Source organism: Trachinotus anak, unplaced genomic scaffold, assembly GCF_046630095.1.
Source record: "Trachinotus anak isolate AG129_WGS33_773 ecotype Australia unplaced genomic scaffold, CSIRO_AGI_Tana_v1 ptg000014l, whole genome shotgun sequence".
Lineage (NCBI taxonomy): Eukaryota > Metazoa > Chordata > Actinopteri > Carangiformes > Carangidae > Trachinotus > Trachinotus anak.
The window spans coordinates 15,961,572-15,977,304 of NW_027273865.1; the positions used below are offsets into that span (position 1 = coordinate 15,961,572).

Consider the following 15,733-nt stretch of genomic DNA (forward strand, 5'->3'; position numbering starts at 1 on the left):
AAACAGTTTAATGACAGAGTGTTCTAGGCTCCCCGCCAGTGTCTTTTGTAATGGTCAACCAAGTGACTCAGACGCAGAGCAGCAGTACAGTGAGATGGGTGAGGAAAGGTTGAACATTACTGAGGATGAGGCATGCATGTAGGTGATTTCTCATGGTCTGACCATCAGCAGGGGAGGTCTCAATGTACACGTTTTATAAAGCCATCTAACAGAGGATTGTCCCCCTGCTCACCCATCACAAAAGTCTCTATCTGCTGTGTCAATGGTTGATCTTAGTTAAGCCGTTTTGACTGGAAGTTTGTGCTTGGAATAAAAGGCTCTTGTGCTTTTTAAGAGTTTTGTAGTCTTTTGTACTTGAAAAGTCTATCTTGCAGCATGTCACTGTAGTTGAAGCTCAAATACAAGTTGTCTATCACAGCCAGTGCTTCAGCTGTTCAAATTTGCACATAGATCATACTCAAATGTTGGGTCAGAGAATTAGTGTTTCCAAGGCAGAAGTAATATCGGATGTGCGGATTTAAATGGGGAAGTGTAAACATATCAACAGCTTCTCTAAACATGCTGAAGAAGTGGAGAATCGGACTGTGGTGGACCATGATTATTGACAAGGTAGTCGCATAATAAGTTGCAAGCATTCCTGCGCACGTCTACAAAAAGACGTCTGTGTGGTCAATTAAGAAGAAATGGAGATAATTTGCTTCACAATGTGAACAGAAACCATGCAGGGATGAATGCAGGTATCCTCTTTCGCCTCCCTTTTTTTGAGTAAAGGAAGTAGTGTGACAGGTGGAATAAAGCATGATGCTATAAGGGATTGAATCAGTGATACTCTGTTTTTTCCATTACACAATGTGTAGACTTGCTACACTCTGAAAGCTCCAAGCTTGAAAGAGCTTTTAAGGGCCTTTCTTTCAGTCTTCAACTTTATTGGCGTTTTCAATTTTGGATGTCTCCTATCCGTGCTCACAGACGATACTTTGCGCTGATAAGTGCTTTAATACAGAAAAGAGCTATATCATGCAAAGCTCTTTCTTACTAACATTCAGAATGAAAACACACAGTGACACTTGAGACAATTCTCAGATTTTCTTTCTCTGTCACTTCTCTCTAACCACTTTCTTTCGAACACATCTTCTGCCTTGCTTTTCTCTCGTCTGCCTTCCCTCTTGCACCCACCTCTTGTCTGTAACTGTATCTTGTCTCCCCCCTCACATCCTCCCTTTCTGCAGGTGGTGCGCCTGTGCCAAAACCCCAAACTGGCTCTGAAGAACAGCCCCCCTTACATCCTGGATCTGCTGCCAGACACCTACCAGCACCTGCGCACCATCTTGTCTCGGTACGAGGGCAAAATGGAGACTCTGGGGGACAATGAGTACTTCCGGGTCTTCATGGAGAACCTAACCAAGAAGACCAAACAGACCATCAGCTTGTTCAAGGAGGGCAAAGAACGCATGTACGAAGAGAACTCACAACCCAGGTGAGTAAAGTGGATGAAAAGTATGGCACTAAGCTCAGTAATTATTGAGTGGCTATGATTCTAGAGGTGAATGGTGTGAAGAATAGTTCCACTTGGTTTCTCTGTTGTCCTCCTGAGCCATTGTGTTGATTTTCCTTAATGAACCTGTCTGATACAGATGAATCCAAGGTGTGAAATCTTCACAATGCAGCAGTTCATTCTGAATAATTATGACTGCACGGGCACAGAGTGAACAACTGCACCCATTCCTAACCCCCAGGGTGGTTGTAGCTCAAGATGTATGAAAACAAGAGGAGAGAAGTGTTGTGGTTTGCGCATGTGAGCGTATGTGGTCGGAATGGCGCTTAATCTACAGCTGCCTGCCTGTCACTTTGTTTTTGTGCCTTACTATCTCTACCATCTATTTGAACATTTTCTCTTCTCATAGCTGTCTTTCTTTTTTGAAATCGCACAGTGCTTCCTTCTCTATCTCTTTCTTTTCCTCTTACACTCAGTAATCTCTGTCTGTCCCGCTGAAAACAGACACACAAGTGTAAAGTCTGTATTAAAAATAAGCAGTTATGCCCTTTAGTTCACTGTATGCTTTGAGCAAACGCTTACAGACATAGCTGTAACAGGAATCATAAACAATATATAGAGAAATAGTGTGACAGACGTCATTATGTTTGTGTCACAAGGGAGTGTTTCATACGAGATGTGAGCTGGTATCAATTGTTATCCCAGTTAGGGCTTTCTGTAGAATTGTAGAATTGTTGGATCAGTTGTTTCTCTTGCTGGCACTGGACAAGATGACTTGCAAATGATTTTTAGTAACCCTTTGTGTTGTCCAGACGGCTCTTTATGTCTGGCTGCTGTTGGCTGCTGCTCTGCAGGAGCTTTTGGATTGGTTTGTTGGACAATGACACTGAGCGGATGTGGAAATGGGTGGAAAGAAACTGTTGCCTGAGGGTAGAAGTTAATAGCAAAACAAGGACTTAAAATTGGGTTCATTCATGTGACAAATGCAGATATTCATTATTATTATTTTAATTTTTAAATTTTTTTTAAAATATACTTTCTATTTTGAGTGCAGTTTTCAGTGACATCTTTAACAAACCTAATCAAAAGCTGTTTTTCAACTTAGTTATTTGAGCCACCAAGTGGTCTTTGGAAGGGACAACCCACTTCATGAATAAATAAATGTTGGTGCGTAATTGGTAAAGTAAAACAGCTGATTTTTCACAGGTGATTCATTTTATCCCAATGGAGCAGGTAAATGAAGCATAGCCAGTGTTTCCTCTGGTATTTGTTTTGTCAGTTAGTGCTGCCATGCTGGACTCGTACTTACACACGTCGGCACAATAGTAGTAATAATGTTTTAAGAATGAAATCCCTCAACCCAGAAAATTACATAGGCTACATAATATTCGCACAGTTTTACTTCTTAAAGTTGACACCATATACGATTACATCTCTAAGCAGAGGCGTCAGCAGCCAAAGTGACTCCAAAGTGATGACTCATTTGTTTGCGCATTGTTTGTGCAAGCAAAACAAAATTAAACCTCATCAATTCTCAAGTTATGAACATAACATGTCAGCTAAATAAATTGTGATCATTTGAGAAATAATGAGGTACAGATTTAGTTTTGCCTGCACAAATTACATATAAATGAATGAGACCAATTGGAGTCATTTGGGTGTTAATGTGGTGCTGGTATAACAGGCCTATGCTTAAACTTTCAAATAATATTATAAATGTATATATTTGTGTATAAAAAATTATATATAACTTATAATAAATATTTAATTTCTCAAAAATTCAAGCACAAATTTTTATGTGTGCACGAACATGCACAAACAAACTGAATTAGTTTTATTCAAATCCTGATCATATGGGGTGCTAACACCTAGCCTAAGTAATTCATGTGAAATGTGTAGGTATTATGGCAGCGTACGGAATATCTGTGCACAACTGTGTTAATGCATAGCCTAACAGGATTAACTAGTAACCATTCAGCTTGGCTTATTACATTCACTTCATCATCTGCATTTGGAAACTTTCCCTTTGTTTAACTCAATTCTGGTAATGATGTTCATTTCTGCTGCCTTTGGAAACACGTTAGTAGTAAAAGACTTTCCATTAGGATAGGTAGGGGATGGGTGGGTATAACTCGTAACTGTATTCTGCTTCTCCCAAGTGAACTGGCCAGCTGCAGCACACACACTCCCAAACAGCCAATGTTGGACTGCTAACTGGTGACATCACTGTGCATGCGTGCATGTATTTGTTTGTGGGTGTGTTGCAGGGTCCCCTTTGTCTCATACTAACCCCAGTCGGCTGCACACAGTATGGAAAGTATAAGTTGTACTGGTTACTTTTTGTTGTGAGTGTTAATGAACCATGTGAAATCCAGCTGGTTGAGCAGCCAAAATAAGAGAGGACACCGCTAAATACGACCAGGGAGCTGATCTATGAGAGCAAATCACTGACAGACAAAATACTGGACCTCTAGTTTTTAAAGCTCTGGAGCCTCAACTTCATGACAATACAAATTCTAGGACAGAGTCAGCATGCTGTAGATAAGCCCACAAAATAGTCCTCTGGGGATTAACACTTTCTGGTGTTGCCGTGTGTCCTCCTACAGACTGATGTCATGACATGGATATCTATCTTAAAGTCTTTTCAAGAAAATGTAGAAAAACCTGCAGTCTTTAAGTAAAAGGAGAGTAAGTAGTAATGCAGGACATTTTCATGTTGCTCAGTTCCTCAGTGAGACTGTTCTTTCTCAGCTACCACGATGGTAATCTTGCAGACTGAAAAACCCCACCGAGGCAACCAGAAAGAGGAAGCATCTATCTCATCAACCCCTGTAGTTAACATGATACAGTTTTTTTTATCCGTTTTAAAAATTTTCTGTGAAATTCATTTTCATCATCACTTCATTGCACCATGAGGCTGTGCAGAAACAAATTCCTGGTTAGAGCAGAGGAAACACACCCGCACACACACACACACACACAGTAGCTAGGCTTACACACAAAGGCTGCTATTGTCCAGTGGAGAAGGCAGTGGCAGTGACACTAACCAATGGGTATTAGCCCCCTTAAGAATGCTATAGAATTAACCAATGAAGTTGAGCCACTAGATAGACTAGTATGTGGTTAGGCTGCAGCTGAGCTCAGCACATGGCTTAGACAGAAAAGTCGAACTGTAAGGATAAAGATAATCTGCTTGAATGCATAAAGAATAGTCTGATAAAACACTGCTTCCAATGTGTTCTTCAATCAGCCTGAATTAAAATATGAGAGTACTGACACTTATTACCTCCACCACTGCGACTTCAATTAGCATCAGTACTTGATAATTATTCACTTAAATGACGACAAATAGCCATTTTCAAGTCAGAGTGAAAGATGTGACTGTGTCATGAGAGCCCTGAATGAAGTGTGGGTGGATATGCTATATTGTGATGTCGTAAAGACTTCACACTCCACACGGCCCTCCCCAGAGATTTAGATCCTCTATTTATCTAGCTCCCCTCTCCCATATGAATCACACAGATTGTTTAGCTTTAGACATGAAGTAGAGTTGAGGTAGTGCAATATAACCCTGGGTTTGTTTTTTTTTGAGCAACAACTGAAAGTTTGGTCTTGACTTTAGTAGCAGTTTGGTTGTGTGGGCAAGAGGTGTAATGTAAAGTATTTACCGTGTTTTCAAAACTGTCAGAAGAGAGAAAAAGAGAGTGCGTATGAAAGTGAGTCTACTGTGAGCAAGACTTAATTATTAACACTGACAGCCTATATTCAGTCAGAATCAACACAACACAGTCAGCACTTCCTCCCTGTTTGCTTCACTTACTTCCTCTTCTGGCTTACACAGCACAGGCGAGACATTTTCTGGCCTCAGAGCTGGCGAAGACCCACACAGGAATGAGTTGGTTTTAATCAACACATTTTTTACTCCTTACCCAACCATAAATTTCTCTTTTGTCTATTCTGAGAAGAGAGTGAGCAATCTCAGAAAGAGGTTAAAATCTAAACCAATTTACCCAGAAAAATGGTTCATTTTAGTTAGGCCAGAGCTAAAACTGAAACAATCACAAGCCACAAACTAAATGACAGCATTCATTCATTTAGGGCTGGCTCACTTGTCTACTACTTTATAAACCATGAAGTAGATAAGGGTGGTTGTTCATTGCAAGATTATATTTGACTTTTGCATTAACTGTATCATCTACCAAGCTGTAAATGTGGTCTCTTGATGAAAAGGTTTGCTAATTAGGGTTGGTTAATTGTTCTGTGTTGAGATATTAGTCTGCTGTCCTTCTGAGCTTCTTCTTGGTTTTGATACAGCTACTTTGTCTGTAGCCAGTTTCTGAATTTACTTGGGGTCCAATAGGAAACCTATATGTCAAACATTGCATGGGGTACAGTCCCTGAGCAGAGTAATACAGTAGAAGGGTTGATCAATGTGTCCTGAGAAATGGTTCATGGTTCCATGGTTCCATGGTTCCATGGTTCTAACCGGATATGGCTTTGACCTCTCTGTGAGACTCTGTTTGATCGTCTTCCTGAGCTAAGCTGCCTTTGCTTCCTGACCACCGTCGATAGGTCCAGCTGGTCACAGGAAGTGGTGGGCTTATAGGCTGCAGGGTGATGCATTTGCACTGTGGAACCGCCTACACTGCAGAAAGTGATAAACCCAGTGAATGGTATTTGTAGTAAGGGCGTATATCTCTTATGGTCTATTTTGACTCGTATCTTATCTTTACACACCTAAGCTATTGCTTGTGAAAGGCATTATGGCTGTTAGCTTTTTTAAAGCCCTGTAAGCAGCACGCTTCACTGAGTACTAAGTGGTGTCAACATTTTCACATCCTGAATTTTAGGTTGGGGATATCACCATCTCGAACAGGCTTAAAACAGCTTCATAAACAAATAGGTTATCTGATAAAAAAAATTGAAGGCCTTAACATTTATTAATGCTGCAGTTATCATGATGTAATGCTGAACTTCTGAGAATGTAATATTTTTGGATGGCATTTATTATAATTAGCCTCATGTAAAACAGATGTTCATGAAAATCACTGAGACCAACTGAGAAGTTATAGCTTTTCAGTTGTGAATGGGAATTTCCTGCTGTTTTCTGTATTATATTATTGTAAACTCTTTTCTGACATGTTAAGACCAAATGATTAACTGATCAATTAATTAAATGAGACAATAGGCAGACTAACTGATAATGAAATTGTTAGTTGCAGTCCTACACACATGGTTATTTAACAGTTGAATCCACACACACAGCCCTACACTTCACTGCTGCCCCTGCTTCTTTACTTGCTTTCATCATCCCTACCTTCCTTTACTGACAGCATATTGCTCCGGTCCTTTTGCACAATAGAGAAATGCATTCCAGACATGCTTTAGTGATATTATTACAATGGTTGGTATGAACAACTTCCTCAGGCTTTGACTCATTCAGCCTTCCCTGCAGCTGAGCTACTGTTCAGGCTTAAGCTGCAGGTGTCATGAAGAGCCTCTAACTCAACAATGATGTGGATCCATTTCTCTTCACTCTTCATGACAACATTCAGTTGTTTTATAAATGTTACAGAAGTTGCTGCTTCAGAAAATATGCATGCTTGTGAAGTTGTTTAGAGATTTGAGTGCGCAACAAAAACTGATAAGATGAACAACCGAAGTGTTGTTTTCTCCTTTTTATTTTATTCTCTATATAAATAATTAAATTGTACAAATGTTTATTATCATCAAACATTTATCCCTATTTTTAGTTTATTTATATTACGCATTGCTTTTATTTTTATTCCTTGTTTAGAAAAGGCCAGAACTGTTTTTGCATCTTTATCTGAAGCATAATGGAGGTGAAGCGTGAACGCTTTGCATTAGGCCCTCTTTTCAATGGGTCAGACAGGTGCTTGGCATTGTTGTCTAATGTAGCTACATTATTACTGGCTGCTATTTGTACTTCTTGTCACAACACGTGGTTGTCAGTACATTTGTGTTTTGGACATAACAGTCAGTTTTAAAGTTCATTTTTTTTGTTGCCCAGGCCACATTTTGTTAATGTTATCAAATGTGGATGCAAAACATCACAGTAGGAGATGCATTCTGCGGCTCTTGACAGTAAAGTGCATCTGTGTTGTCAGTGAGTGATGTAGTCAAGCCTTTGTGGATTGAGGAAAACATGCCATTGTACGGTACAGTACCTCTGGTATTTGCAAATGTCAATTTGCACCCATTCCTATTTTGGTTCACCAAGACAGCCCCGTCCTAAAATATGACTTCCTATTTTCTGTAAACGTACCTGACATCCATGTGAAACAAAAGTTTGTCTCTCAGACCACAGCTCCTGACTTTGACTATCTGAAAACCCATCTTATCACTGTGGCTGTGACACTGTAGGAAAGCTTTGTGTTTGTAGTATTGGATAAAGCCATGAGGAAATGCAGAGGTGCCTTACAATGGTGTACAATGATCAAATTGATTACAGGAGAGAGTTTGCATGAATATCATTCATTCCTGTTTTATCAGTATCTGCTCAGCTATGTTTAGCTACACCCACTCCACTCACTACATGTTTTAAAAACAGGAAAATACTCATGGGTTGTTTGATGTGAAAGATTAAACTTGTTGCTACATTTGGACATGGGCAATTTCATGTGTGTATAGTTCATAGTATAGTAATAGGGAATATGCACCACTGAACTGAATTGGCTGGTAGAACTAAGGTTTTAAGATTATACCCAGAGAGTGATCTGCTTCATGTGTTTCACTGCCGGTCTAGGATTGAATTGAACCAGAACTCTTTTGATTCCCCACAGACTGTGTCCTCTGTTATCCACAGTTGAAATACAAAATAATTTTGAAAGTGACAATAGGTGAAATAGTGCATGCATTTTGTTTCCTGTGGAAGTGAAACCCCCACTCTTGCTAAATAATTTTTTGTTAGTCACGTATCTGTTGTTTATTTGTGCACTTTTCCAGGAAAGAAATGAGTAAGAATCAAATCCTTTTAATCTTGAACTGAACTTTACAAAATATCACCCTGAAATCTCCTAATGTAGCTCAGGTTGACTTGAATGAGGCTTAGATGTGATGCATGTGCCTAAACTGAATTTTATCTACAGTGTATCATTCTCGTGATGAGTTATTGTTGCGTAGCTCTCACATTGAAGACAGCAACAGTGTTATTTCACACCGCTGTTGTTGATTGCTGCATTCACTTTCAGATACAAATCAAAGTGAGTGCATTGCCTTTGTGTCTCATCTCTCTGTGCAACCCTGTTTAAATAAGGAAAAAAAGTTTTTCCTGCCTCTGCACTGCCACAGCAGGGAGTCTTGGTGGTTAGCTAGTTTGGTGTGATGTAGTTGGGAGTAAAGTAAGGGAAGCTCTTAGTGGTTAGCCTAGCAGCTAAAGGGCTATCAGTGCTTGGAATGGAAAACACAGTTCACACATAAGAGGCTGCGGGTGTTTCTGCTTCGATTACATTTGCCTACACTTGTAGCTTGGGGCTCTATGTACATATGTGTACAGACACACACAAATAGCAGAGAGTCATGGTTATTTATGTTACTGAGCACTGAGCAGCCAACTCATGTAGTCCTCACACTATTAGATTATGGTGATTAGCATGATGCAACCCACTAGCTTCTCTGTCCCTGAGGGTATAACAAGCACTTGCTGTTTATCCACACAAGAGATAAACAAGCTTTGATATGCACTAAGATATGGCTATTCAACTTTATTGAGAGGATTAAGCCAAAACAGAGTTGTTTTCTGTTTTTTCTTTTGTCTTCTTTTCTTTTCTTTTCTTTTTATCTTTTATTTCCCCTTTACAGTAATCTGAATTTAAGCCTGTGGGCTGTAAAAGTGAAATGAAATAAAAATAAAATACACATTTGGAGAAGTTGGTCTAGATTTTGCATATGTAACTCTTTAAAAAAATTATTATTTATTTTTCTATTTACGTGTTTATGTAAGGAAGCAGTACAAATGTGTTTGGATCATTGCTTAAGTGCAATGTAGTGTGTGTGTGTGTGTGTGTGTGTGTGTGTGTGTGTGCGCACGCTGTCATGGCTGTTTCCTGATGTTGATCTGGAATGAAGCCATTTCCGGAGAGTTAAATTTATAAAGTGATGACTTGAGAAAAATGGTAAGCCAGAATTTCAACACATAATCTGCTGGGTTTTGTACACAACAACTACATTTATTTTCTTTTTTTGTGTGTCTAAGCATTAACCACGATAAAAGTGTCCATGACAATACTAACCAAGACATGTAGAAGAAGGCTCTCCCTTACCATTTGCATACACAAATGTATGTGGCTGAAATTTTCCTTATCAATTAATTTGACAATTATATTCTATATTAATCAGTTCATTGTTTGGTCTATAAAACATCAGAAAAGACTGAACAGTAGGTGATACAAATTGCTAGATCCTGAGATTGTGCCATCAAATGTCTTCTTTTGTTCACCAAATAGTCCAAAAGCAAAAGATGTTCTATTTACTAAAATGTAAGGTCAAGAAAAGTAGCAAATTCTTACATTTGAGAATCTGAAAACAGTAAATGATTGGCATTAATGCTTCAAAATTGGAGAGATTGATTTATTGTCAAACAAGCTGCTGATTATGTGATGAATCTTTGGTTTCAAGATGGGAGGGTTTGATCTTTTTCACCAGCCCTAATGGCATCCCTTTTTTCTTAAATGGGTCCAGTGAAAGTGACAGACATTTCTTTGACTTGTTGTGAAATACTATGTAGTTATCTTTTTTTGCAAATTATCTTGCCATATTTTTGTGGTTGGGATAGCCCCCTGTTAATTACCATGACCAGTTGCAATCAGAACCTCTGATGGCAGGTGCAGTGCAAGTGCTTTGCATATGACATGAATGGCACAATAAAAAGTGTCACTTGTGTTGACATGTTGGAAGTCTCATGATGTTATCTGTAGTAAATGCCCTTTCACATGCAACTTTTTATCTGTGGTCTAAATATGACTGACAGTTACGTTGGTGTCCATATTTCTTCAAAGGATTTAAAGTTTTGAAAACTTTACGTGCAATTTATTGCAATCAATTCAGTGACTTCCTAAAAATCCCCTGATTGCATAACAATTAAAGCCATAGGGCTGCAGAGGTCCGAAAGGGTAATGAAAATGAATTTGTATTTCATGTTCTCCAAGTCTAATTATCCTCTGGGTCCTGATATAGTCTTAATTCATCTTATAAATTGTTGTAAACAACTTTTGGTAGCATTGTTGCAGGGCTCAGTTCATGCCTGATCTGAATTTTCCTTTTAGCCTTGAGCAGAAAAGATAATACAGCTGCATGATGATATTACAGCTACTTGTGACTCTGCCAATCCAGACAGACTCTCATTCTGTAATGTTGACCCTTGCTGGCTGTGCTGCGGTGTATTAGCGCAGCGCAGCGCAGTGCGGTGCTGGCTGGCTAGCTGCGCTACTTTATCACAGCCAGCAGGAAACAGGAAGGGAGCAGCCAGCTGCAAGGTCAGAGGTCAATCTATAGTATGAGGGGGATGGTGGACAAAAACCTAGTGTTCAGAAAAAAGGTTTGGCTTTTTGCTGTGGTCGTGGTTAAGAATGATAGATGAGAGACAGAAAAAGAAAACACTATAGACATATGACAGTCCAGAGTAGGTCACCAAACCATTCTTGGTATGTCTGAAACCCACTTAAATAGCAGTAACAGTTGCAGGGCTAGGCTATTGGAGCACTGGCTGCAACACACACATACATTTGCACACCCAGTATAGAGCTGGTATTGTGGGATGGAGAAGGACAAGGACAGCGTGAGATGGAGAGATCCTAAAACAGATATTAGCTTGTTCTGCCATGTATGAGATTACATTTGAACCTGCATCTTACTTGGCGTTTCAAAATAATATTAAGTGTGCTATGATAATGCTGTCTCTGCCATAGAAACAAAAAGACACAATGAAGTCTCATTCACTGGGCAAATCTCGTGCCAGAGACAGCTGTACCACCCTGTGAGCCTGATGCCAGTAAGACCAGTGTTCACTTTCACATCCATTCTCTCTGCCTCTGATTCACACATTCACACAATATGTATGTTTGCTGTTACAAAACACATCAAGTTTATGAGGACTCACTGTGTAAGTTCAGACCTAGACTTGTGTATATCAAATGTTTTGGCTGTCTATTCCAAAAAATCTCGAGTTGAGGCTTGTGGCCCCTAGAGAATGTTTTAACAGCATACATGTACTCAACAAGTGCACAGTCACGTGTTTGGGGATTTTTTTGGCTGAGCAGTTGCATATGACTCTTCAGATGACGCTTCCTGTGCTTTTGCAGGTACAGTACTTTGACTGTCTGTCTTTTGAATAAACAACTTCTCTTGCGCGTGTCAAACGTCACAGGTTTATTACTGTGGTTTTAATTTTATTGAATTTTTTTCTCACTGTTTTTTTTCTCACTCAGTTTCTTATTATGACTGACAGGGTCCTAAACAAACACACCATTTCCTGTTGGAACAGTTTGGGTTAATTGACATGAGAGATTTCTGTATTTTTTTTTTTTTTTTTTTTTTTTTTAGGGCAGGGCTCAATTTGAAAAAGGTAATGTCACATGTTTCCATGCATCAACGTTTAGCTATATCAATAAATATATTAGAAATCAAAATGTGATGACAGTTGTGGGGTTGTTTGCTTATGTTGCCAGCACTGTCAGTTAAATTTGATCAAAGACACCCACACAATCCTGATGAGGCAGAGAAAGCTTAGATGAGTTTTATAATGTTAAACTCTACTGAAAATTGCCCACAGTGATCAACCTTTTAAATGGATCAAAACGTCATCAAAACTTGGGACCCATACAAATGCTGTTTAAATAATTTGCTTACAGTAATCAAGTGCTCCACTTACAGTGTTTATTCTGGGTCTTTTCATACTCGACAACATATGGAAAAAGAATTAAGTGTTCTAGCCTACTACTGCAAGTGGTCATATGCCCTTCGTCTCATTTCTTCAACTGTTTCCCATCTCACCATGTGTGTCTCTAACTGACTCAAGGCAAGTAGCATAACATTACCACTACCGTAAAGGCTAGAAAAGCTGCATTGGTTAAAACAGAAACACTAGATTACAAATGTAATAATCCCATATTTATAAGTTATAGTTCTGGGAATGGATAGGACAGCAGCATCTGGTTCCAGACCACGGTCTGTCTATTAGTGACCTCGGCACTGCTAGTGGCTGCACAGCACAACTTCCTGTGTAGGCTATTGTTTTAGAGCTGTGAAGAAGACGTGATTTCTTGGAAAACTGATGTTTTATCTGGGTGTGAAACTATAAAGTTTATAAACTATAAATGTATCAGAACAACTACCAGAATCCGTTGCCCTTCCATACATGTAAAATCCACCCAAGCATTAGCCTCTTCAGATCACATTATTTCAGTGCCTATATTGTGCACATAGAAATGATCTGCAAGTCAGCATCTTCAAACATATCATTAGCATTTACTGGTGAATGAGAAATGAAATGAAATGGTGGGTTTGAAGAGAGGACTTAATAAGCTTAAAGTCTTAAGTAGCCTCCATGAATGTTTCAAGTTCAGAGATGAGGGGAGTAGATAAGTGTATTCAGTAGACGGCAAAGTAACCTAGATGTTGAAATGAAGGCTTTGAGAGAGAAGAGATTAATTCCACACATAAACTTGAGAGAGAGAGGGTACTGTCTTCATACAATTACGTTGGAGATGAAAGTAGAGCAGGGGGGCTGTTGTAACTTTGATAAAAGCACAGGGTAGAGAGAGTTTGACAGAAGAATGGATGAAGCTGCAGCATTAAGGCTCAGTAGGCCAGTAGGGCCAGGAAGCAGGAGAAACACAGGAGAACCTCCTGCTGAGATGATAGCTGCTGGAGAAAACACACAGAAATGCAGTGTCACAGATGCCTGCTTTTTCCTGAAACGACACTGGAAAGGGTCCACGATTATGGCTGCATGAGCTCTTCAGGGAAATGCCGAGAGTAGTTGAAGGTCTCATTTTCCACATTGCATCACTGATGAGGACAGCCCTGACATCAAAGACATACAGTCGAGGCATCTGGCTTCAAGTCTTTGCTGTAGATTTTAAATGGGTAGTGCACTGAAAGATTACACATCCAGCTATAAGTGTGTTTGCGATCTTTGCGTTTTCTCTTTCAGATCCTTGTCTGTTCCTCTGAGGTTAACTATGATACTAAAAGCGCTGGTCTATTTTGGCAGGTTCTCAATGTACACTAATCTTATTCATCTATCTTAAGTCACTGTCCTTCCTCATTCACTCTTTCCACTCCCCCCTCTCTCCACTCATAGGGTGCATAGTGTAGTGTGGGGCAGCTGCAGTGTAGCCACGCTTTCATTGCTGTCTCTCTCATGCATGTCAATTCACCCTGCCCAACAGCCAAGCACAATCTCGCTTTGTGCTGCCTCATAAATCATGGCTTTCTCAGCATAACGCTTCTAATGCTTTGATGGGGTGCAGGGGTATGGTGACACCGTGCCTAGTCTACTTTTTTGTATCATCCCCTCTCACTTTTGTCTTCCACAATTATACCCTTCTCATCTTTATTATTTTTTTATTCTCCTACTCTTAAGCCTTTTCCTCTCCTCTGTGTTTGTCAACCACCCTTTTGCAACTGGAACCAAAGCTGTACACTAAAATGTACTAGCCTACATCTCGGTCACTCTGTGATTGTGTATGTGTGTGTCCTTGAACACTATGTTGTCTCCATGGACCTGTGGCTATTTCTGTATTGTGGAAGCAGCTAAGGACAATTCTCAGTGGAAGAAAACACCAAGCAGAAACCCCGCCTTGAGTAAAAGGTCTTTATTTCCACCCTTGACCCTCTTCTGTTAACTACCATCCATCTTACTGAACTTTTTACAAACCATAACCTGTTATTCATACGGAAGTGTAAAGTCTACCTTCAAATCTCATGTTTTTTTTAAGAGGAAAGGCTAAGCATTCATGTTGCCTCCTGACGTGTGTGTCAGAACTAAATAAGGGTTTAAAGTCACTGAGTTCGCCTTGTGGCAAAAATAAGTAAAAACAAATTTAGTGTTATTTTATATAAGCTTGTCACATTGTTTGTTTCTGGGACCTGTATAACAAGTATGAAACTTTGAGATTTTTACACATTGAAAATGTGCAATAATAAACACCAAGGCTAAGCTAGTTCCACCCACAACATCAATAACATCTGCAACCTTCCACACATCATTTTATCCATCAGTGGTGGCCACAAAACTACATGCATTGTTCTCAACTGCTTTAGTTTTCTCTTCTTTTTAAGTAAATGATTTTATATCGCAAGGAAACCTCGATTTATGGTGATGATAATTTCATCTGTGTTTTTATGCCTCTGCGCCAGTGACAGCCAAGGCTGGAGGCATATTTTCGGGTTGTACTGCCCATTCTTATGGACAAAATATCTCAGTAACGCCTTGACAGAACTTCCTCAAAATTGGCACAAACATTCACTTGGACTCAAGGATGAACTGTGTAGATTTTGGTGGTCAAAGGTCAAGGTCACAGTGACCTCACAAAACACTATTTTCGCCATGTGAACGCCATATTTCTGAGCGGATTTCTTCGAATTTGGCAAAAATGTTTTTTGCCATTACTCGCAGAGGCATACAATTGTGAGGCGGTAATTCTAGTTTTGATATATATTTATCTCCAGTGACCGCCGACCACAGGGTAGTCAACAGCTGGACGCTGGCCTTCCTTTGTCATGTTGATCAGCTCGATAGAGGTAAAAATAAGTTGTGGCAAGTAGTTGACAGAAGGGAACTAGAGTTAGATGGCACTAGTGTCAAGCCTAATTCCCTACTGGAGGAAATTAAGAAACAAACTAAAGAGCAAATGGGAGAAGATGGATGTAATCAGAAAATGTGCACAAGGAGAGAGGACTCCATGCTTCACGAGAGTCATCTTTTCTATCTGCTGATGTGTTCCTTCTGCACGTTTTGCTTCGCTTACTTTCATCACACACCACTGTTACTAGGGTTGTATTTATCGGCCAGTGAACTCTCAAGGGTTCTCAATGTTACCACTGCTCCATTTAGATTAAATAATATATGAACTAAACATGTAATACATACTTGCATGCAAGTTCATTTTTTCTGTCATTGATGGTCTGCTCAATCACTTTTTTTGCGTTGGCGCAGGTGGCAAAACCAACAAGAAGGCTTAACAGGTTATTATTCATATCTGCCTGAGAAAGTTG

The 15,733-nt window shown here is 39.6% G+C and overlaps 1 protein-coding gene across 1 annotated transcript in view; it reads left to right on the forward strand.

Moving 5' to 3' along the window:
* Positions 1-15,733, forward strand: part of cbl (Cbl proto-oncogene, E3 ubiquitin protein ligase) — a 38,406-nt gene that overhangs the window by 5,091 nt on the left and 17,582 nt on the right. The window contains exon 2 of the mRNA XM_071497062.1: positions 1,230-1,477. Coding sequence (XP_071353163.1) covers positions 1,230-1,477 — 248 coding nt within the window. The remainder of the gene's footprint in view (positions 1-1,229; positions 1,478-15,733) is intronic.